General features: G+C 37.2%; 2 protein-coding genes across 2 annotated transcripts; both read right to left on the reverse strand.

Annotated features, from left to right (window-relative positions):
• Window positions 1-15,963: 15,963 nt before the first annotated feature.
• Window positions 15,964-18,002, reverse strand: LOC145050855 (mannan endo-1,4-beta-mannosidase 4-like). Its single transcript, XM_078999047.1, has 5 exons — window positions 17,579-18,002; window positions 17,193-17,390; window positions 16,955-17,077; window positions 16,572-16,774; window positions 15,964-16,360 (listed from the first exon to the last, which is right to left on the reverse strand). Exons 1-5 carry the CDS (start codon window positions 17,891-17,893, stop codon window positions 15,964-15,966), a joined length of 1,236 nt encoding a protein of 411 aa, XP_078855173.1. The 5' UTR covers window positions 17,894-18,002.
• Window positions 18,003-21,146: 3,144 nt separating this feature from the next.
• On the reverse strand, window positions 21,147-22,791 carry LOC145050856 (putative mannan endo-1,4-beta-mannosidase 9). Its single transcript, XM_078999048.1, has 4 exons — window positions 22,759-22,791; window positions 22,139-22,261; window positions 21,755-21,957; window positions 21,147-21,543 (listed from the first exon to the last, which is right to left on the reverse strand). Exons 1-4 carry the CDS (start codon window positions 22,789-22,791, stop codon window positions 21,147-21,149), a joined length of 756 nt encoding a protein of 251 aa, XP_078855174.1.
• Window positions 22,792-24,957: the final 2,166 nt, after the last annotated feature.

A 24,957-nucleotide genomic window follows, 5' to 3' on the forward strand; every position in this document is an offset into this window, starting at 1 on the left:
TATCGCTTAATATAATGTTATATCTGTCTCGATGAGATATCCCCTGATCCATATCTCTTGATTCAATTCAGAGGACTTATAATCCTCTCTTTCCTGATCTTTCTAGATCAAGATGCCTTCGAGGAAAAAATCCAGCTCAAAGAACACCAACAACCCTCCGCCGCCACCACCTCCTCTTCAAATCGATCTAGAAACACTTTAGGCAACCATTTCTGCCACCATATCAGCTCTCCTACCTCAGCTAAACCCCAATGGTTCAGGAGGTGCTTCCCAAAACCAAAACCAAGAAGGTAATCAGGGACACCGGAAGGAGTGTTCCTATAAAGACTTTATGAATGCAAAACCCACATTCTTCGATGGCACAGGGGGTGTCATTTTTCTAACTCGGTGGTTAGAGAAAATCGAATCTATCTTCGAGATTTGTGCCTGTTCGGAATCCGACAAGGTAAAATTTGCCGCCTGTACGCTCACCGATAAGGCTTTGACTTGGTGGAACGGCCGAGTCAAATCCCTGACTTTACCTATAGCCAATGCTATGGGATGGGAAGTTATGAAGGAACTACTACGTGCGGAGTATTGCCCTCGGGGTGAAATCCAGAAGCTGGAACATGAGCTAAGGAACCTGAAGATGAAAGGTTCTGATATCGTCGCTTACACTTCAAGGTTTGACGACTTGGCACTTCTCTGTCCGGGAATGGTTACCCCGGAGAGCAAAAAGGTAGAAAGGTTCATCTGGGGATTAACCCAGCCAACAAAAGGGAATCTTATAGCAGCGAAGCCGGATACCTATGACAGCGCTAAATGTCTCGCGCAAACCCTGATCGATCACAATGATAACCAAGAAGAAGCAGACACCACTCCCGAGCCAACAGAAAAGAGTGGCGAGAAAAGAAAGTTTTGGAGAAAGAAGAAGAAGAGTCAGTCTTCCCTAGAACCCTCGAAGAAACAACAAATAGTGGCAGTCCACGCTGCCACTATTCCTGCTGTTGTTTCTGTTGTCAATTCCACATCCCAAGTACTGACGCTGGATATGTCGGTATCCTCCCGTGGTGTGACCGATGTAACTACCACCATCGCATCCCTGGCCCTTGTCGTGCAAAGTTCTATAGAAGTTGTGGCCAGGAAGGTCACCTCGCACGAACCTGCAAAACCCCAACCCCGTCAACTAGTCAATCTTCCGGAGCTGGTATCGGTCAAACCTGCTACAGCTGTGGAGAGGTCGGGCACTATAAGCGAAACTGTCCAAAGACAGTAACATCTGGCAACACCTGGAGAGTCCTAACTATGGGGCAAGAAAGGACAGCCGCCGATCCCACCGTTGCCACAGGTATACTTCTTCTCGATAAATCTTGTACCTGTGATCCTTTTTTATTCTAATGCTGAAAGAATTTGCCAACCATTCATTCAAAATATCTTTCTAAACTAAATCCTTCGTTAGTAATCGAAACGTGCACAGTCGAGATGACCAACCAGTGAGATAGTGTAACGTCTGTGTTTCCGGGCTTGCCATTTTTAGCAATGTAATAGTCTAGGTTAACCTTTGTAACCCGTTTTGAAATAATAAGAATGTATTATTTGAGTATTATGTGTTTTGTGCTTAATTGCTTAATTATGTGGTCTGATTAATTAAGAATAAAAATAAGCGTCAAAATTTAAGTCTAAAATAAACTTAATATCTTTGGATAATGTTGTAGTAGTTGAAACGAGGTTTCCGAATATATATAGAACGCCCAAATCTGACTTCGTATGAGGAAGTTATGATTTATTGAAGTTTCGACTTAGCGGTATGCAGCCTGAAATACTCGATTTGAGATCGAGCGGTTTTTAGCCGAAGCAATCTAAACGAGGATCGAAGGTCTCGTTGTTGGTATCGAAGCGATAAAAAGTTAGGCGAGAACGGACGTCAAACGAAGAAGTTATGAATTTATAACGAAAGTTTCTGTCGCGGCCTATTAAAAATAAATAATAAAATAAAGTTAAAATTAGCCGATGAAGTTCGTATGAAGAAGATATGAATTTCCGAAGTTTGATAAATAAATTGTATTTATTTTTAATTGAAAAATCGGAAGCTTATCCGAAGAGTAGTCACCAGTCCGATCCGAGGTACGCCCCGTGTACTCCGAAGGTGTCGACATCGCAGCAAGTGGCTTCGGATACGTAAGCAGTGACGTTTTTCGGACCTGTACGCCCCGCGTACGTGCGAGGATCAGCCTCTATAAAAGGAATCCGAAGGCAGCCGAGTATTTTGCTAATTTCTTCTCTTCTCTCTCCCGTTTTGCATCGATTTGCGTGCCAGAAAAACCCCGAAACCCCGGTATCATACTCTAGCCCCGAGGCAAGTCCCGAGATCCCAAAGATCCCGAGAAGTGCGGTTCCCGAGTCGAAGCTCTGCCCGCGAGAAGTTCGATTTTTGTGAAGATCTTCCAGATCTGCTGTGGATTACTACTTCAACAAGCCGTAGTGCTGTCTGATCATCTTCTGATCAAGTGAGTGTATACTACCTTTCATAAACACGATAATAATACAAGTATGGTTCGAATGTATTAAGTAAATGGTGGTTTATATGTGTAAGGGTGCAGTTACTTTCTTCTAACAAGTAACTATGAAGTATTATATGCGATATACTTGTTATGTGTATATTTTATGATTGTATGCGTGAATGGATATTCACTTTATTCAATCTCATAGATCTGAATTGCTTTCTATGAAATACGTGTTATGTGGTATGCCTCATCTGTTATGTGGAATATATATTGAATGAAAATGATATACAGGTTTTAAACTATGTATGAAAATATATATTTTATCTACTAATATGTTGGGTAGAACATGGGTAGATAGTTGGTGTGTAATAAACAGATGAGAGGCCTCGATGTTGTTGTTGTTGTTGATCTAGTTATTCAGCGGAGTATGGATAACGACCACGGACTCCTTCTAGACAGTCCAGTGGAACGCTAGCAGGTTCATAACCTGTAGGTGTTGTGAACGATGTGTTCACCGTTGTACTCTATCCCCCTCATGGTTGCCTTTAGGATATCTATTGTTGAGGAAACCCCTTCGCAGTGATGTCCGTCCCGATGAAAATCCTAGATTAGGTCCCTTGAGATAGATGTTATTTTAGGGACGTAAAGTGAGGATAACGGGAATGGGTAATCGGGATAGTGATTGGTTGGTGAAATTAAATATAACCTATTTATTGTGGGTTGAAAACCCTATATGCTCACCAGGCTCCCAAGCCTGACCCACTCAGTTTTATTTGTATTACAGGTAGTGGCGCAAGGGCGTAAGATGGATGGATCATCTTGTTGTTTTGTTTACAAGTCTGTATATGTATATATTTGTTGAATGACTTGTAATGTTATCGTTTATGCTTTATGGTCTGTATCGGAACATGACATCCCGAGTTTTGATTATATAATGAAATGCATCTCTTGATGAAATGCTTTGATAAATATTTTTTTTATCATGTTTTATTTTGGGAACAAATTCCGCAACACTTTTAAATCAAAAGGGTTTACTCTGAAATTATTTTAAAAAGCATAAATGAAATCGGTCTTTTTTGGCCGTGATTTTGGGGATGTCACAGTTGGTATCAGAGCATTAGTTTAAGCGAACTAGGAATTTGTAGAATTTCTAGACTTAAACTTAGAATGCTAAGTGGAATTTTGAGTTGTGTGTCTGTTGGATTTTAGACACGAGCACTAGTTATTTTAGGAAAGTTGCCTAAAATGCTTTTATGTGCTAAATGTTATATGTTGGCATATATGATATTAATTGTTCGGATCTACGGTCTGTTGCCGACTGGATTTGGAAACCTTATGTGTGTAGGATTCTAAGCGTGTGTATACGATATTAGAACTAGCATGTAAACGTTTTGGAGTAATAAGGATGATTTGAATATCTATCGTGAACGAGGATCTAATTTCACCTTATTCGGTGTGTAGATCAAAATGGTGAGAACAAGGAGTGGCGTTGGAAACACGGATGAAAACAGGAATCAACCGCCAGTGATTGAGCAAGTACCTGTTGTAGCAGCAGCACCAGAACCAATAACAATGGCTGCGGTGCAAGCCATGATTCGGGCTATGCTAGCCGAACAAAGGGAGGAGATGCGACAGATGTTGCATGATAATGGGGATGAACCTATCATACCTATTGAGGAACCCGAATTGATTCCCGAGCAATTGGAGGAAGGGAACAATAGTCGCATTATGAGTCAAGTTGGGACTCAAGGAGAACGAAGGAACAATCCGGAAAGGAGAAACAACAAGGATGGGCGAATGTACAAGAACTTCTTGGGCGCCAAGCCGCCAAGTCTTTCTGGGAGCCCAAAGCCTGTTGAGATAATGGATTGGATCTCCGAAATGGAGATGGTATTTGAAAGTTGCGACTGTAGCAACAAACAGAAGACTGTCTTTGCAGTTAGACAACTGAAGACTGGAGTCTTGAGTTGGTGGAAGTTGTTGGCAGATACTATGCCACGAGGAGAAGCCCTGAAAATGTCATGGGAGGAGTTCTTGGAGCAACTAAGGGTGCAGTATTGTTCAGAGATAGATCTGATTGATCTGAACAATGAGTTCCAAAACTTGAAGAAGGGAAAGATGAGCATAGACGACTATGCTACTGCATTTAATGAGAAAATGAAGTTGTTTCCGTACCTTGTGCCAACGGAACTCTCCAAGATAGAGAGGTTTGCTAATGGACTGCCTGCCGACTTTGGTCCGACAGTCAAGATGGCAACCACTCTGAAAACGGCTGTTCGTGCAGCTAAGAATGTGGAGGCCCAGCAGAAGGAAAAGGGTCTGGAAAGAATAGATGTTGGAGAGAAGAGGAAGTTCGATGGAACTTCAGGGTCCAACAAGAAAAGCAAGTTCTCGAAGTCTGGTTCAAGGGGAAGTGGAGGTGAAGCGAAGTGGTGTGACAAATGTAGGAAGAAGCATCATGGAAGATGTGAGGTGGCGAACACATGCTACAAGTGTGGAAAGCCAGGGCACTATGCCAATGAATGTACCCTCACTAAGAAAGTTTGCTATGGTTGTGGTGAGGAGGGACACACGTCGAGGGACTGCCCAAAGAAGAAGGAGGCAGCTAGACCCAACATTCCACCAAAGCCAAAGGCGAGAGCATTCCAGATGACACTGGAAGCTGCTAAAGATGAAGCTGATGTCGTTTCAGGTACCTTTCTCGTTAACGAATTGCCTGCCCAAATTTTATTTGATTCTGGATCCAACTACTCCTTTATATCGCATGAATTTGGTAGAAAGCTAGCTTTGCCTGTTGATAGACTAGATGATGCCTTATTAGTCGAAGTTGCTAGTGGCAAGTTTGTACCTGTTAGCCATCGTATGAAAAACATCTTAATTGATCTGAATGGGAATAAGTTCCACGAGGAATTATTGCCTATAGAACTTAATGGTTTCGACATCGTGCTTGGAATGGATTGGCTTAGCGTCAATGATGCCGAAATTTTATGCAAGAAGAAAATAGTCAAAGTAAACCCGCCTGGGAAAGATTCGTTTATGGTGTATGGGGACAAACACAGAGTGAATTCTGGAATCATTTCATTGATGAAAGCCAGAAAATGTTTGACCAAGGGATGTACATCATATCTAGCATTCGTGATTGATGCTAAGAAGGAAATGAAGGTGATGCAGAATATTCTAGTTGTGTGTGATTATCCGGAAGTATTTCCCAAAGATCTTCCTGGATTACCACCAGATTGACAAGTGGAATTCCGTATTGACTTGTTTCCAGGAACAACGCCAATTGCGAAAGCACCTTATCGATTAGCACCGACGGAGATGAAGGAGCTAATGATGCAACTTCATGAGTTATTGGACAAAGGTTTCATTAGACCTAGTTCATCACCCTGGGGAGCTCCGGTGTTATTTGTGAAGAAGAAAGATGGAAGCATGAGGATGTGCATTGATTACCGAGAGCTGAACAAGGCAACAATAAAGAATAGATATCCGTTGCCAAGGATTGATGACCTGTTTGATCAATTGCAAGGCTCGAGCTATTTCTCGAAGATCGACCTAAGGTCAGGATATCATCAGCTGAAAGTAAGAGAGCAGGATATAGAGAAGACTGCATTCAGAACTAGATATGGACACTACGAGTTTTTGGTTATGTCGTTTGGACTAACCAATGCTCCAGCAACATTCATGGATTTAATGAACAGAGTTTGTAATCCGTTCCTAGATAAATTTGTGATAGTGTTCATAGATGACATTCTGATTTATTCAAAAAGCCAAGAGGAGCATGACAGACACTTGCGAGAAGTGTTAGAAGTCTTGAAGAAGGAGAAGTTGTATGCTAAGTTCTCCAAATGTGATTTTTGGATTAGTGAAGTCCAATTCTTGGGTCACGTGGTCAACCAAGAAGGGATAATGGTTGATCCAGCAAAGATTGAAGTTGTGACAAAGTGGGAGCAACCGAAAAGTCCCACGGAGATTCGAAGCTTTTTGGGATTAGCTGGATATTACCTAAGGTTTATCCAAGGCTTTTCTTCGATCGCTAGTCCATTAACAGCTTTGACCCACAAAGGAGCTACTTATACTTGGAGTGAGAAGCATAAAGAAGCATTCGAGAAGCTAAAGAAGAAGCTATGCGAGGCACCGATACTTTCTCTACCCAATGGAGTTGAAGACTTCGCTATTTATAGTGATGCGTCTGGGGTTGGATTGGGTTGTGTTTTGACCCAAAGAGAAAAGGTGATAGCATATGCGTCTCGACAGCTGAAAGAGCATGAAAAGAATTACCCGACTCATGATTTGGAGTTGGCAGCGGTAGTTTTCGCTCTGAAAATATGGAGGCATTACCTCTATGGCACGAAGTGCAAACTTTTCACTGATCATAAGAGTCTACAATATCTCTTTAATCAGAAGGAATTGAATATGAGGCAACGACGCTGGCTGGAATTACTTAAAGACTATGACTGTGAGATACTTTACCACCCCGGTAAAGCTAATGTTGTTGCTGATGCTCTCAGTCGGAAAGTCAATCTTGAAAGGAAAAGGCCAAGAGCAATGAGAATTGAAGTTGTCTCGACCATTTTGGAAAGTATAAAGAAAGCTCAAAGCGAAGCTTCTGAAAAGAATGACCGAAAGGAGGAACGTTTGGGCAAAACGTTGGTGTTCGGTGTAAACAGCCATGGACTGAAGGTGTTCCAAGATCGGATTTGGATACCTAAGACAGGAGGAATTAGAGATCTTCTGATGGAAGAAGCTCACAAGACCATGTACTCAATTCATCCGGGTAGCAATAAAATGTATAGGGACCTGAAACCCTACTACAGGTGGCCGACGATGAAGCTTGATGTTGCAAAGTATGTGGCTGAGTGTGTGACTTGTGCGAGAGTAAAGACACAACATCAGAAACCATACGGGAGTTTAGAACCTTTGCCTGTGCCAATGGGTAAGTGGGAAGACATTGCTATGGATTTTGTCACTAAACTGCCCAGAACAAAGAATGGTCACAACATGATTTGGGTGGTCGTTGATCGATTCACTAAGAGTGCGCATTTCATAGCAGCCAAGGAGAAATGGTCTATGGAGAAGCTTGCGAATTCTTACGTGAAGGAAATTGTGAGGCTTCACGTTGTTCCGTTAACGATTGTATCAGATCGTGATAGCCGTTTCACCTCACGTTTTTAGAAAAGTCTACAAGAGGAATTGGGTACCAAGTTATGTTTAAGTACAGCTTACCATCCGCAAACTGATGGTCAGAGTGAAAGAACGATACAAACGCTTGAAGATATGCTGAGAGCATGTACTCTAGAATTCCTAGGTAATTGGGATGAACGTTTACCTTTGGTAGAATTTTCCTATAATAATAGTTTCCACTCGAGCATAAAGATGGCACCTTACCAAGCTTTGTATGGACAGAAGTGTCGTACGCCGTCTTGTTGGCTTGAGGCTGGGGAAAAGCAGTTTATGGGACCGGAGTTGGTTCATCAAACTGTTGGAAAGTTGAAAATAATTAGAGAAAGAATATTAGCAGCTCAGGATCGTCAAAAGAGCTATGCTGACAAGAAGCGAAGACCGATGACTTTTGAAGTTGGGGATTCGGTTTTGCTTAAAGTCTCGCCGTGGAAGGGACTTATAAGGTTTGGTAAAAGGGGAAAGTTGAGTCCAAGGTTTATTGGACCGTTTAAAGTTCTTCAGAGGACTGGGAACCAAGCTTACAAGCTCAAACTACCAGAAGAACTGAATGGAATTCATAACACTTTTCATGTGTGTTATTTGAGGAAGTTCACGGGAGAAGTTCCCGACATAATTCCAATTTCTGAATTGAGAATTGATGAGAACAAAAGGTTGATTGAGGAACCAGAGGCAATTGTTGACCGAAAGACTAAGAAATTGCGACACAAGATGGTTGGGTTAGTGCTTGTCCGATGGAAACACACGAATGGGCCGAATCTCACCTGGGAGACGGAGAGTGACATGATGGGTCGCTATCCGCATTTGTTTGTTGGTGAGTGATTCTGGGGACGGAATCATTCTAAGGTGGAGAGAATTGTAATGCCTATGTTTCCGGGCTTGCCATTTTTAGCAATGTAATAGTCTAGGTTAACCTTTGTAACCCGTTTTGAAATAATAAGAATGTATTATTTGAGTATTATGTGTTTTGTGCTTAATTGCTTAATTATGTGGTCTGATTAATTAAGAATAAAAATAAGCGTCAAAATTTAAGTCTAAAATAAACTTAATATCTTTGGATAATGTTGTAGTAGTTGAAACGAGGTTTCCGAATATATATAGAACGCCCAAATCTGACTTCGTATGAGGAAGTTATGATTTATTGAAGTTTCGACTTAGCGGTATGCAGCCTGAAATACTCGATTTGAGATCGAGCGGTTTTTAGCCGAAGCAATCTAAACGAGGATCGAAGGTCTCGTTGTTGGTATCGAAGCGATAAAAAGTTAGGCGAGAACGGACGTCAAACGAAGAAGTTATAAATTTATAACGAAAGTTTCTGTCGCGGCCTATTAAAAATAAATAATAAAATAAAGTTAAAATTAGCCGACGGAGTTCGTATGAAGAAGATATGAATTTCCGAAGTTTGATAAATAAATTGTATTTATTTTTAATTGAAAAATCGGAAGCTTATCCGAAGAGTAGTCACCAGTTCGATCCGAGGTACGCCCCGCGTACTCCGAAGGTGTCGACATCGCAGCAAGTGGCTTCGGATACGTAAGCAGTGACGTTTTTCGGACCTGTATGCCCCGCGTACGTGTGAGGCTCAGCCTCTATAAAAGGAATCCGAAGGCAGCCGAGTATTTTGCTAATTTCTTCTCTTCTCTCTCCCGTTTTGCATCGATTTGCGTGCCAGAAAAACCCCGAAACCCCGGTATCATACTCTAGCCCCGAGGCAAGTCCCGAGATCCCGAAGATCCCGAGAAGTGCGGTTCCCGAGTCGAAGCTCTGCCCGCGAGAAGTTCGATTTTTGTGAAGATCTTCCAGATCTGCTGTGGATTACTACTTCTACAAGCCGTAGTGCTGTCTGATCATCTTCTGATCAAGTGAGTGTATACTACCTTTCATAAACACGATAATAATACAAGTATGGTTCGAATGTATTAAGTAAATGGTGGTTTATATGTGTAAGGGTGCAGTTACTTTCTTCTAACAAGTAACTATGAAGTATTATATGCGATATACTTGTTATGTGTATATTTTGTGATTGTATGCGTGAATGGATATTCACTTTATTCCATGTCATACATCTGAATTGCTTTCTATGAAATACGTGTTATGTGGTATGCCTCATCTGTTATGTGGAATATATATTGAATGAAAATGATATACAGGTTCTAAACTATGTATGAAAATATATATTTTATCTACTAATATTTTGGGTAGAACATGGGTAGATAGTTGGTGTGTAATAAACAGATGAGAGGCGTCGATGTTGTTGTTGTTGTTGATCTAGTTATTCAGCGGAGTATGGATAACGACCACGGACTCCTTCTAGACAGTCCAGTGGAATGCTAGCAGGTTCATAACCTGTAGGTGTTGTGAACGATGTGTTCACCGTTGTACTCTATCCCCCTCATGGTTGCCTTTAGGATATCTATTGTTGAGGAAACCCCTTCGCAGTGATGTCCGTCCCGATGAAAATCCTAGATTAGGTCCCTTGAGATAGATGTTATTTTAGGGACGTAAAGTGAGGATAACGGGAATGGGTAATCGGGATAGTGATTGGTTGGTGAAATTAAATATAACTTATTTATTGTGGGTTGAAAACCCTATATGCTCACCAGGCTCCCAAGCCTGACCCACTCAGTTTTATTTGTATTACAGGTAGTGGCGCAAGGGCGTAAGATGGATGGATCATCTTGTTGTTTTGTTTACAAGTCTGTATATGTATATATTTGTTGAATGACTTGTAATGTTATCGTTTATGCTTTATGGTCTGTATCGGAACATGACATCCCGAGTTTTGATTATATAATGAAATGCATCTCTTGATGAAATGCTTTGATAAATATTTTTTTTATCATGTTTTATTTTGGGAACAAATTCCGCAACACTTTTAAATCAAAAGGATTTACTCTGAAATTATTTTAAAAAGCATAAATGAAATCGGTCTTTTCTGGCCATGATTTTGGGGATGTCACACAAAGAGAATGTTAACGTCATGCCTATAGATCTTATCCTCAATCCGGATAATTATCCCTTTCCATTCGATCTAATGATAAACTTTTCATGGAAAACTTTGATGCAAACTCGGCATGGAATGCTTTAGAAAAGCGAAATACTTCCCTCATGGTACATTAGACCCTTCGCGACCCTTGTGAAATCGATTCCGTAACCTTTAAACTTTGATTGCCCTCGGAAGTTAGTAGCCCCATCTGATACTTCACGTCTCGGTCTTTGAGAAGTATCTACCTAAGGAAATCAAGACGCTTCCCGATAGTGACGGTTCGCTGAGACGTCAAGCGGAGACCCGATGTCACGTAGGAGCGCGAAAACCCGAAGCAACAAATCCATCCGTATCTCATTCAAATTCATATCTTGTATTGTAATCATTGAATTTCAGGACGAAATTCCCTCTAACGGGGGGATAATGTAACAACCCAAAGTTGTTCATCGTTGAAAACCCATTCTACCTGTATAACTCGCCGTATGTCAATTCGTTCCGATGTCGTTTTTGGATTAAATTAATTAAACTTATATGTTTAATTGATGCTAATGAGTGTCCAAACCTGTTAGGAACTCACGGAATTAGCCCAAATTGTATAATTTAGAAATTTTAGAAACGTCCCCGTCGAGTTACGAAAACTTAATCGGGTGCGACCAAAAGCCCCGTTTAGTGCCGATATCGGGTAGAATTCCATCATATCCAAGTTTTAGGACCTATTTAAACGTGTTTAAACATTCATTTGAAGCTTTTGCTTCCTCTCTCTACTCTCTCTCTAACCTCTCTCCTAAATCCAAGTTTAAGGGTCCAAATCTCAAGTTTAAGGCTTCCAATCACCAAGGTACCTTCCTTAACTCATTGTGTATCATGTTTAGCCTTCAAATTCGAGTTTAAACCATGGATTAGGGCCATTATCATGGGTTTACGGCCCTAGAACTATCCTTGGCCGTAAACTCATTTAAAGGGCACAAAACCCTTCCAATCCACAACTAGATTTTAGATATGGCTAAATGACTTCATGGATTGGACTTAGAACATTTTAGACATGGATTTTGAGGGATTTGAAAGAGTTTACGGCCCAGGAAGGTGCCTAGGCCGTAAACACTAAATTAAAAGGGTTTTTAGCCCTTAAACCCTTCCTAGACTCAAACAAGGCTTAGATATGAATTTTAGAATAATGGTATTGGCCTTAGAACATCACAAACATAATTTTTGAGGAGTAAATAGGAGTTTACGGCCAAGGCACATGCTTGGGCCGTAAACCCCTCAAAAATGGAGACTAAACCCCTTTTAACTTGTCCAAATGCCTTAAAACTCAACCAATAGCCTTGTGGTAAATCCTAGGACCATCTAAAAATAGTTTGGGGGTCTTAAACATATCAAAATGCAACATATAAGAGTTTACGGCCATAGCTCATACCCTTAGGCCGTAAACTCCCAAATATGTGTCAAATGATGCCCTAAAATCACCCCAAGGCTTGGAAAAATTGCTAGAATCACATGTGATTGTTCCTTGTGCCTCAAAATAATTATTCAAGACCATGGGAGAGTTTACGGCCGTAAACTCCAAGTTTATAGCCGTGAACTCCCTTAAACATGGTATAAGTCCCCTTAAATTAATCCAATGCATTTTAGAAGTCCATTCCAACATTTCCCAATTCCAATCAAGCCATTAGACACTCAAAATCACACCAACATGAGTTCACGGCCGTGAACTCATGTATGTATATGTTTTATGGTTGTAAACTCCCTAAAATGTTTACTCTTGGGGATTAAACTCAAATCCCAAGTCCCTAGTACCATTTCACATCCGTAGACGCCACCCGGGTCCTTCCAAACACTAAAAAAGGGGTGTTTCCGCAACTAGAAGTGTATGTCCTTAGCAAATAAATTAATCAAGTCCTAATTAAATACAAATATGTATCATTTCATAATCCATAGGAATCTTGTGTGTTCGCGAACCCAGAACTGACGTTTAGGATCTAATCTGACGCGTTTCTCAACCGGTGAGTTCATACCCCTACCATTTTTAAATGGTTTTCAACGTTTTCAGGGGGGAATACAAGCAAAAGTACAAGAAATCTTGTACTTAAATGTATTTTCATTTCAAATGTTTTATTTCATGTATGATTTTAATAATGAAAATTGTGATAACTAATGGTTCGAAATGCAGGTTAAACAGTTAGACTAAACATAGATTTCTTTTAAAAGTGTTATAATTATATTCTCTTTGAATAAGAAATCATACTAATCATAACTAAGATTAATACTAAACGAATGCGAATACGAATATAACTAATAGGATAGAACGAATACGAATATAACTATTAGGTTAGTACGAATACGAATGCGAATACGAATATAACTAATAGGATAGAACGAATACGAATATAACTATTAGGTTAGTACGAATACGAATGCGAATACGAATATAACTAATAGGATAGAACGAATACGAATATAACTATTAGGTTAGTACGAATACGAATGCGAATACGAATATAACTAATAGGATAGAACGAATACGAATATAACTATTAGGTTAGTACGAATACGAATGCGAATACGAATATAACTAATAGGATAGAACGAATACGAATATAACTAATAGGATAGAATGAATACGAATACGAATCTAAAAAATAGCATAGTACGAATACGAATAGAAATAGGAATACGAATGCGAATTAACGCCTTTGGATGACACCAAGACTTCGAATATACAGCTAGTGTACCCCTTGAGTGTCACCAGAGTTTCGAATTAAATACGAAAATACGCCTCTGGACCTCTTCTGAGTTTCGAATATATCCGCCTCAAAATGTCGACAGAGCTTCGATTATACAACTAATGTACTCTTTTGGAACTCAACAGAACTTCAAAAATACTGTAATGTACGCTTCTGTGTGATTCCAAATATTCGAAAATACAACTAAGTTAGTAGATAATCGTCATTCGAATGTAGAAAATCTAAGGGTTTAGAATACTTAACTAATACTATACGCATGGTAATTACTAGTACTTCGAAATCAATCCTAAGAACCAACCAGTAACGAACTTAGATACAAATAGGCAACTCAACACATAGGAAAATATGGGATTTTCCTGGGATAACATAACAACCAGTAACGAACTTAGATACAAATAGGCAACTCAACACATAGGAAAATATGGGATTTTCCTGGGTAGCACATCAACTCATAAACGGATAAAGTAACAAACGAATAACTAAAACTATAAGGAAAATATGGGATTTTCCTGGAATGACATAACCAACCGTTTTTGAAATTGTAACAAAGGAAACTCGATCTTTTCAAAACTAAACCGCTTATGAACTCACCAGCTTTATGCTGATTTTTAAACCGCTTGTATTCTCAGGTCAGCGTTAGACAGGTACACCACCACCCTTTGGAGAAGACGGAGCGTCCCGAAGACTCGTCTTTACTTTTGTTAACGTCATACCTATAGATCGTATCCTCAATCCGGATAATTATCCCTTTCCATTCGATCTAATGATAAACTTTTCATGGAAAACTTTGATGCAAACTCGACATGGAATGCTTTAGAAAAGCGAAATACTTCCCTCATGGTACGTTAGACCCTTCGCGACCCTTGTGAAATCGATTCCGTAACCTTCAAACTTCGATTGCCCTCAGAACTTAGTAGCACCCATCTGATACTTCACGGCTCGGTCTTTGAGAAGTATCTACCTAACGAAATCAAGACGCGTCCCGATAGTGAGGGTTCGCTGAGACGTCAAGCGGAGACCCGATGTCACGAAGGAGCGCGAAAACCCAAAGCAGCAAATCCATCTGTATCTCATTCAAATTCATATCTTGTATTGTAATCATTGAATTTCGGGACGAAATTCCCTCTAACGGGGGGATAATGTAACAACCCAAAGTTGTTCATCGCTGAAAACCCATTCTACCTGTATAACTCGCCGTATGTCAATTCGTTCCGATGTCGTTTTTGGATTAAATTAATTAAACTTATATGTTTAATTGATGCTAATGAGTGTCCAAACCTGTTAGGAACTCACGGAATTAGCCCAAATTGTATAATTTAGAAATTTTAGAAACGTCCCCTTCGAGTTACGGAAACTTAATCGGGTGCGACCAAAAGCCCCGTTTAGTGCCGATATCGGGTAGAATTCCATCATATCCAAGTTTTAGGACCTATTTAAACGTGTTTAAACATTCATTTGAAGCTTTTGCTTCCTCTCTCTACTCTCTCTCTAACCTCTCTCCTAAATCCAAGTTTAAGGGTCCAAATCTCAAGTTTAAGGCTTCCAATCACCAAGGTACCTTCCTTAACTCATTGTGTATCATGTTTAGCCTTCAAATTCGAGTTTAAACCATGGATTAGGGCCATTATCATGGGTTTACGGCCCTAGAACTATCCTAGGCCGTAAACTCATTTAAAGGGGGTTTTGAGCAACAAAACCCTTCCAAACCACAACTAGATTTTAGATATGGCTAAATGACTTCTTGGATTGGACTTAGAACATTTTAGACATGGATTTTGAGGGATTTGAAAGAGTTTACGGCCCAGGAACGTTCCTAGGCCGTAAACACTAAATTAAAAGGGTTTTTAGCCCTTAAACCCTTCCTAGACTCAAACAAGGCTTAGATATGAATTTTAGAATAATGGTATTGGCCTTAGAACATCACAACCATAATTTTTGAGGAGTAAATAGGAGTTTATGGTCAAGGCACATGCTTGGGCCGTAAACCCCTCAAAAATGGAGAGTAAACCCCTTTTAACTTGTCCAAATGCCTTAAAACTCAACCAACAGCCTTGTGGTAAATCCTAGGACCATCTAAAAATAGTTTGGGGGTCTTAAACATATCAAAATGCAACATATAAGAGTTTACGGCCATAGCTCATACCCTTAGGCCGTAAACTCCCAAATATGTGTCAAATGATGCCCTAAAATCACCCCAAGGCTTGGAAAAATTGCTAGAATCACATGTGATTGTTCCTTGTGCCTCAAAATAATTATTCAAGAAAATGGGAGAGTTTACGGCCGTAAACTCCAAGTTTACAGCCGTGAACTCCCTTAAACATGGTATAAGTCCCCTTAAATTAATCCAAGGCATTTTATAAGTCAATTCCAACATTTCCCAAGTCCAATCAAGCCATTAGACACTCAAAATCACACCAACATGAGTTCACGGCCGTGAACTCATGTATGTATATGTTTTATGGTTGTAAACTCCCTATTTAAACTTCACATTTTCTAAAGGTAAGTAACGCAGCAGAGAGAAATATCATTTTATCTCGAAAGGGATAATTATTTGTTCAGGAACCCAACATAATTATTTTTCAACAGCAACGGGAGAGAACTCTAGGTTGGTTGAAGAGTTGAGTGATGAAATTCTTTGAGACTGCTTGGCAATTATTGCAGCAGTGGAGGGGTTTTGGTCCAAGACAACTTGGTACCCATCACCCCAGTTATCCATTCCTTCCGCCATGACTTGCCAAAAAGTTGTACCTGAACACGACCCCCGGTTTCTTGCACTTTCATAGGCCGTGTTGAATATCCCACCAAAGTACTCATCCCTTGCTTCTACAGTGTAACCTGAAGACCAAGAGGACTTGCCAAATTCTGCAATCAGTAAAGGTTTTCTCAAGATGGAATCATAATCCTCAATATGTGCATTAATCCATTTTTCAACAAATTTAGCTTGAGCTTCATCGCTAGCTCCCGGAACCCTAAGTCAAAAATCGAAATACCCACATATGTTATTCAATAAAATTAAATAACATAAAAGATTGTTTTAGTTATAAATAAGAAACATGCATTTCATGAAACATTTTTAGGATGCTAACTACGTTCGGGTGTTGGCTAGCGTGACATGCAAAGTATATATACGAACAAAAGCATTGTGATGGAGTTTATATGTCGGTATAGACTCGATCATACCATTGGTCGGGATACAGATGGATTGTAGCAAAATCCACATTGTTGACGCCGTTGTTTGTAATGAAGTCGGTCCCTACTTCATAGCCCGGATTGTTTTGCTTCTTTTCAGGCATTGATTCCCCATAAAACCCTTCAAGTCCGATTTCGAGAAGATGGTTCTTATCAATGGACTTTATTTCAGCTTCCATTTCTAGTATCCATTCCTGCACAAAGAAGAGATACCGATGGTTATAGGTTATGCACCATATAGTTTCGTAAAAAACCAGTTTCCTCTATGTACTCCTATCACTTGAAAGTAAAAGATTTCCTTCTTTCTAGATAATTGATTCGTGCATTTTCTCATATGAACAACTTAACCGTGAGAAAACAGAGAAAACAAGAACTTGTAGAAATTTCCCTGATAGATCAGACTGGCAGCGGGGTTCGTTCATTAGCTCCCATGCAAAGATGGTGGAATCATCCTTGTAGTCAACCCCGGTGATTGAGTTGCGTCTCGTAAGAATGGTCTGTAGCAAAACAGTATTTGCAACATGTTCAAATTTTCTGACAAAATGCACATACAGCTGTTGTAGAAAATTTTTGTGATATAATGGAAACATTGTTTCCCAAACATATGTATACCTTCAAATGATTCTTATAATATCCTTTAACTACAACGTTAGTAAAGAAATCATCATCACTATTCAAGTATTGTCCTCCATGATCCCTTGCCCACTGAACATATTGTTTTTTACCTCCAAAATCATCCCAGTTATTAACCAAGCTGAGAATCAAGTGAATCCCATACTTTTTCGCTTCTGATATCACAAAATCCAATCCCTGGAATGAAAAGGTGTAGATGGTTATCACAAGTAACATAAAACAGAGGGTTTGTGATCTTGATTATTACTAACTTTTATTTCAATATGTCCGTGTCGATTTGTCGTATGGTTGATAAGAAATTACTTTTTAATGTTTACAGATCATGTTGAATAAAAAATAGAGGCTAAAATAATAGATGAAGTTACCTTAAACGTGTCCTCATTGTAAAAACCGGGAGAGGTTTGCAGGGGTTTGTTGCCACCATCACTAAAAGCCCAAGTCCTAACCAGGTTCATTCCTATCTTGGAAGATTCTTGAAATGCATCTGTGACCTTCACCCTTGTAGATGGATCAGAAGCCATACACATTAACCAGTAGGCGTTAAAGCCATTAAAATACAACGGCTTTCCATTAACCATGAAATGATGTGTCCTTGTCTCCACAAAACTATCGTTAACGGTTGACGGGTGGCATTTACCCTTGCAATCTCCTTTTAGAACTGCATTTCCTTTTCCTGGCATGGTTAAAAAATCGCTAATCTTTAATAGTGGATATATGAAATAGGAAAGTTAGTAACCAATGTTTAGAGTAATGGATGGAAAGTAGTGTGTTTTCTCTTGTCCGCTTAGCTCGTCGAGAATTTATATCGCATGTCTTGTTACCAATCTAGTTGGAAGTGGGGACATCATCATATTTATTATGTAACTTAACGATACATATGCATCATCATTCATAAGGAATGACAAGCGACTTTGCGATGCCCATGCACGGTGCCATACTTTTGGTTGTAAGACACACAAACATTTGTTACTCCAAATGAAAAAGCAAAAGAAAAAAATGATACTTCTTTTTCAAATACTGTTGCAGGTATGTTATGTTTGGATACTAGATCCTTGTGCATAATCTGCCATTAAAAGATTAGCTTTTAGTCGAGTTCCAAACATAAAAAATATGTTGACCAAACGAATTGTATTTAGAGATTCGAAGATGGTACTAGATTCTTTTCAAATACTATAATATTTTGTTACTTCGTACATTAGAGACCACATGTGCTTGAAAAATAAATATATAAAAATAAAAAAACAAAAAGCCCAAAATAAACGCACAAGTCGTTGCTTGTGCATGAAAAACTAGGTACATTTTGATTATTTATTTATTTATTTCTCCACTCCTCCAAACCATTTTGTTGTTTTTTCGGGTTCCTTTTTTCATACGTTGAAATCTAGTATGTGACTTTCTTACGTTTACGCATCACCATTCATGGGACATTTGGTTTCCTTATTTGACTTTTTAACGACATATAGCAAATATATATATTAAATTTTATGTTCAGTTTTCCTGTTGATAGTTTTTATCACGTGTATTCTCCAAATGGAATTTGTATCAAAGTAGATGTTATGTATGTTGCACACATCACTTTTGCATGTGAATTTATTTTGATGATGTCATGTTTTGTTTTCATGTAGTTAATGTAATAACAAGTGGTTGAGTAGAATGACATATAGCAAGTGGATGTATTGTAATCTAAACATAACTCGCTTTGCTTGTGTACGAGGTGTTCTCTGTTATAATAAAACAACGGATGTTTGGGGTTCCAAAACCTATCATAATAGGCAATGTAACTGCTTAGAAGGAAATTCGATAGATCTTAAACCAATACTTTTAGAAGACTAGTGAGGAAACACTCCCTTATCATTTTTTATGTGTTCATGCATCGATACTAAGTAGTGTATGATTACTCATTAATTAAAGTTTATTCAGACTACACATGCACATATTACCTATATTATAAATCTTTGGTGATAAATGCTAGATGTTTATAAAAATGACCCTCACCTTAAATAAATTAATTTAATCGATATTAATGTTAATTATAAAGAAAATTATGAAAATTATAAATATAAAATTAAACAAACAATTGTTAGGTTTAAGACTGCATGCCTAAGATAAACATTGCACCAAAATGTCTACCCAATATTGATAAAGTATATTTCAAAGGTATGACTAAAAAGTTTACAGTCACTTGAGGGCCTAAGGCTTACAATGCACCAAAATTTATTCCCAATATTGATAAAGGATATTTCAAAGGTACGACTAAACCTTAAGTTTATAGTTGCTGATATAAGCTTGCGATCGAAAGTAAAGCAGGAATTTTTGAACTCCAATTAATTTGAGTTCCCTATTATATAATCTTGTAGACAAATGAGAAATAATCAGTTTAGTTCTTCTACGAGCCCAGTTGTATTAATCAATGATTTTACTTAATATATTGAGATAACAACCTCATAATTGGAAAGGTTTCATGAAAAATCATCTTCACAATTCTGAGTTTGCTGACGTAAATATTCATAGTATAGATTACAATAAAAGTAACATTTCTGCCAAGACCCTAATATATGTGTATTAATAATGATTTATGTATTTGTTTAAAAAAAATTGGATTTTAGATTACCAAAAAATAAAATTTGCGACAAGACACCAATATATGTGTTAATTACTCCTTAAGACTATATTTTCTTCACCAGCTTACGTAACTTATTCATTTATCTTCTTTTGATGTCAAAAATAACTTAAATAGTTTTGAATTGATCTTCTTTTGTTTGTTGAAACTTAGGTAATATTGTTTAAAACATGAATTAGTATTCTACAAATTATATTGAAATAGGTTTAGTGGCATATTAACAAGATGTTTTTTTTTTGGTTTAAATCACTTGGAAAAAGTCATCCAATAGTTTTGTACATTCCCCCCTGTCTCTCACACACACATACACATACACACACACACACATTTCGGTCGGTATTAAGTAATGGTTTGTTTAAGTATCACAACTCCCACAAACATAATTTTAATTCAAAATCAAGGTCTAGAGGCATAATAATCATTGGTATATCATGACTTATATCCTTTGTCAAGCAATATTAATAGGATAAGTATGCATTTCATGCAGAAAAGTCTAATTATTTTGAGATTTTTTTTTGATAAAGTCCTAAATATATATATATATATATATATATATATATATATATATATATATATATATATATATATATATTTTTAATAGAATAAACATGATTGTTTAGCATTTTGCCCAAATTAAGGAAAAAGTTTTTTTTAATTGGGAAAGACATATTATATGATTTTTCCAAAATAACGAGACTTTTTGTTCAAAAGAAAAAGAGTTATGAATTTATCAAAAAAAAATTCCAAAATAATAAGACTTTTTAGTATAAAACTCGGGAAAATATTTGTTCATTTAAGTATCACCACCCCCAAAGGCATAAGTGTAATACAAAATTTAGGTAAAAAATCTTGATATTTAATGATATATCATGACCTATATCCCTTATCAACTAATATTATTATTCCTCTCGTTGATGATTTGCGATCAAAAAGTAGTTTGAATACAGATAAAAGGATTCACATATGTTGATGTGACTGTGCGTTTGATAGACAAAATATTTATAACATTAAGAAAATATAGACAAAAGCTAAGAAAACACATAAAAATACGTTACATATATTACCGTATTTATTGATAAAAAGGAAAGCATCAATTTTCCCACTTCGTCCAACAATACTGAGTTGAAGTTACCCGCGGTACAACATTATTAATAGGCTGCGACTATTTTGTTTCATGCAAAATGGTTGCTACATCTATCTTTATTTTCATTTCACTATGTAAACTTCACATTTTCTAAAGGTAAGTAACGCAGCAGAGAGAAATATCATTTTATCTCGAAAGGGATAATTATTCGTTCAGGAACCCAACATAATTATTTTTCAACAGCAACGGGAGAGAACTCTAGGTTGGTTGAAGAGTTGAGTGATGAAATTCTTTGAGACTGCTTGGCAATTATTGCAGCAGTGGAGGGATTTTGGTCCAAGACAACTTGGTACCCATCACCCCAGTTATCCATTCCTTCCGCCATGACTTGCCAAAAAGTTGTACCTGAACACGACCCCCGGTTTCTTGCACTTTCATAGGCCATGTTGAATATCCCACCAAAGTACTCATCCCTTGCTTCTACGGTGTAACCTGAAGACCAAGAGGACTTGCCAAATTCTGCAATCAGTAAAGGTTTTCTCAAGATAGAATCACAATCCTCAATATGTGCATTAATCCATTTTTCAACAAATTTAGCTCGAGCTTCATCGCTCGCTCCCGGAACCCTAAGTCAAAAATCGAAATACCCACATATGTTATTCAATAAAATTAAATAACATAAAAGATTGTTTTAGTTATAAATAAGAAACATGCATTTCATGAAACATTTTTAGGATGCTAACTACGTTCGGGTGTTGGCTAGCGTGACATGCAAAGTATATATACGAACAAAAGCATTGTGATGGAGTTTATATGTCGGTATAGACTCGATCATACCATTGGTCGGGATACAGATGGATTGTAGCAAAATCCACATTGTTGACGTCGTTGTTTGTAATGAAGTCGGTCCCTACTTCATAGCCCGGATTGTTTTGCTTCTTTTCAGGCATTGATTCCTCATAAAACCCTTCAAGTCCGATTTCGAGAAGATGGTTCTTATCAATGGACTTTATTTCAGCTGCCATTTCTACTATCCATTCCTGCACAAAGAAGAGATACCGATGGTTATAGGTTATGCACCATATAGTTTCATAAAAAAACCAGTTTCCTCTATGTACTCCTATCATTTGAAAGTAAAAGATTTCCTTCTTTCTAGATAATTGATTCGGGCGTTTTCTCATATGAACAACTTAACCGTGAGAAAATAGAGAAAACAAGAACCTGTAGAAATTTCCCTGATAGATCAGACTGGCAGCGAGGTTCGTTCATTAGCTCCCATGCAAAGATGGTGGAATCATCCTTGTAGTCAACCCCGGTGATTGAGTTGCGTCTCGTAAGAATGGTCTGCAGTTATTATTAAATCCAGTTATTATGGTAAGAGTATAAATTGTTGATGGACGAATTTATAGAATATTTACTTACCTTGTGGGTTGAGTTTCCGGTTTGACTCAAGATCCTCAAGATCCCTTCCATCTCTCACATTAGGGTTTATCTCCATCTATAAATATATGTGATGAGTAGCAAATCAATAGACATGAAAATACACTAAGAAATTCGTATGGTTCATTGTTGGGGGATTTTAGAGAAAGCTCTTGAGATCAACTGGAAAGCTCTCCCTAGTCTCTAGATCCGAAAATCTCAATGGAAAAGGTATGTAATCATTTTTTCATGTTTAAGTTTTCTTTTAATTAGATTCGAGATTAAAGATCTTCAAATTATGCTTCCGCGTTTTTTGTTTTGGTTATGAAAATAACCAACAATTGGTATCAGAGCCAACTCGAATCTTTTATCAGAAACTTGGATTGGTTTTAGTTCTTTTGATTTTTCGAACTAAAACATACCTTTGAGATATATGTTATTTTACTCTTCTCCATCATGCCGACATTTTATTTCTTAAAATCAGACAGCATAATATGTGGTGATTTTTTTTTGGGTTTGGTTGATCTTTGAACTATTACATATCTTTTCGTAATCGTTAGGACTTTGGGTTTCCTTTTGGCTTTATTGAAGCATCAACGACTAGTAATATTAATTTTTACTTGTATCGTTGACTTTTGCAACAAATATATATAATTGCAATGTTTTAGTTTATGATTGAATGGTTAACAATCATAAAATAGTAATAATAATAATTGCAATTTTTTTGTTTATTGTTATCTTTAAATCGTGGCTTTGGTTTTAAGAAAGGATTATATATGGAATTAATTGATCCAATAAAAAGTCAAGATTTAATAATTTGGTCTAATTTCGGATGATCGATTGTATTGAAGGATTTATTATTTGAATAAATAACGGTTTAATAATTTTTCAGTCAACCTAAGCTTATGTATAATAAAGTAAATTTGGAAGTTATTTCTTTTAACCCCATATATTTTGATTCCACCTTACTGTGATTTCCTTTTTGGTATTGTATTTTTTAAAATAAACTAATAGATTTCTTTTATTGGTTTATATAAGGAATTGATATTGTATTAAACCACTGCATTTCAAATTGTGGGGATTAAATAATTTTGGGTTTCAAATTGTGGGGATTAAATAATTTTGGGTTGACAATGAAATTGAATTTCATTTTAAGTATAAAATAAGATGAACTTCGAATTTTTTTTTTTTATTTTCGTTTGCAATTTAATTTAAGTCTTGCAAACGTTGTATGAAACCGTTTTATTAAATTGGTTATTTTAATATTGTCAACTTGTTTGATAATGTTTTTCATTATATTATCAAATTTTGGTTTCATGAAAACATGCAATAACGTTTATGGAAATTTTTAAACGTATTTTGGGTTATTGATAAATTTTATTTATGACATATTATTTATTTTAAGGGTAAATTAATTGACACAATATATAGCCAAAGCGACCTCTTTTGTGAAAATTAATTTACAAATAACTTAAATTTTATGATTTGTGTTTATTACTGCGGATATTAATTGTCCCAAATGTAGGTTAATATTTGGTCGGTTAAACAAATGTTTGATGATAAATATGTGACAATTTTTAGGTTACATGTCATTAATTAGTCAATCCAAAGAGGGGCTTGTTAATTGACATGATATATTGTCAATTCTTATTATCAAAATTTATAGTTTATGTGTTTATTAATGCGGGTATTAGCCGACCCAAAGATAGACTGGTATTTGGCCGAATAAACATATATGTGGTGATAAACATGTGGCGATTTTTTGGTTCCATGTGATTAATAAGTCAATCCAAAGAGGGGCTTGTTAATTGACATGATTTATTGTCAATGTTTATCTCTAAAATAAGGATATCTCTTGCAAGTTAGTATTACTGTCCAAAGACTTGATATTAATGTTGTGTTGATACCTTGTAAAGATGTCATAAATTGAAATTATTGATTACGGTTTATGGATTAATGAGCATAAAAGTAGATTTGCCTATATTCTCAAAACAAAAATTTGAATTATGGTATTATACCTTTTAACATTGATCACATTTATGATTCTTACTCAATGAGATTAACTTTAAGGAATGCAATGAGGACTTTATCTTAGTTCTCAATTGCATGGATATTGACCATTCATTTTGGATAGAGCAACATTCCTTGAGGATGTTGAGTTTGGGGGAGAAACAAGGCTAAAACATTGGCCTTAAGGAGGAATCAATCTTGATTCCTATTAATGCTTTCGATAGTATGCAGATTATGAATCAGTGATCAACAATGTTATTCAATCTCCTATTCATAATACACAAACTCAACAACCTCAACTTTGGATATCCTATACGTGGTACCACTTTTTTCATCAATTTATTATCTCTTTTGGTTTTGAGGTAAATACAATAGATGATTTTGTGTATCACAAATTAAGTGGGAGTAAATTTATCTTTCTGGTCTTGGGCAGATATCTACGCAACTCAAGTTTGGATCATAAGAAAGCAACCTAATGGATTTTGATATATCTATATATAACAAAAGGCCATATGCTCAACTATAGGAAATTCAGATGTTTTGGAGATCATTTTTATTAAGAATATGATTTATTAGATGCCAAAATGGTTACTGATCCATATCAGGATACT

The sequence above is a fragment of the Lactuca serriola genome, chromosome 5, assembly GCF_051521515.1.
Source record: "Lactuca serriola cultivar US96UC23 chromosome 5, Lser_US96UC23_V15, whole genome shotgun sequence".
Taxonomy (NCBI): domain Eukaryota; kingdom Viridiplantae; phylum Streptophyta; class Magnoliopsida; order Asterales; family Asteraceae; genus Lactuca; species Lactuca serriola.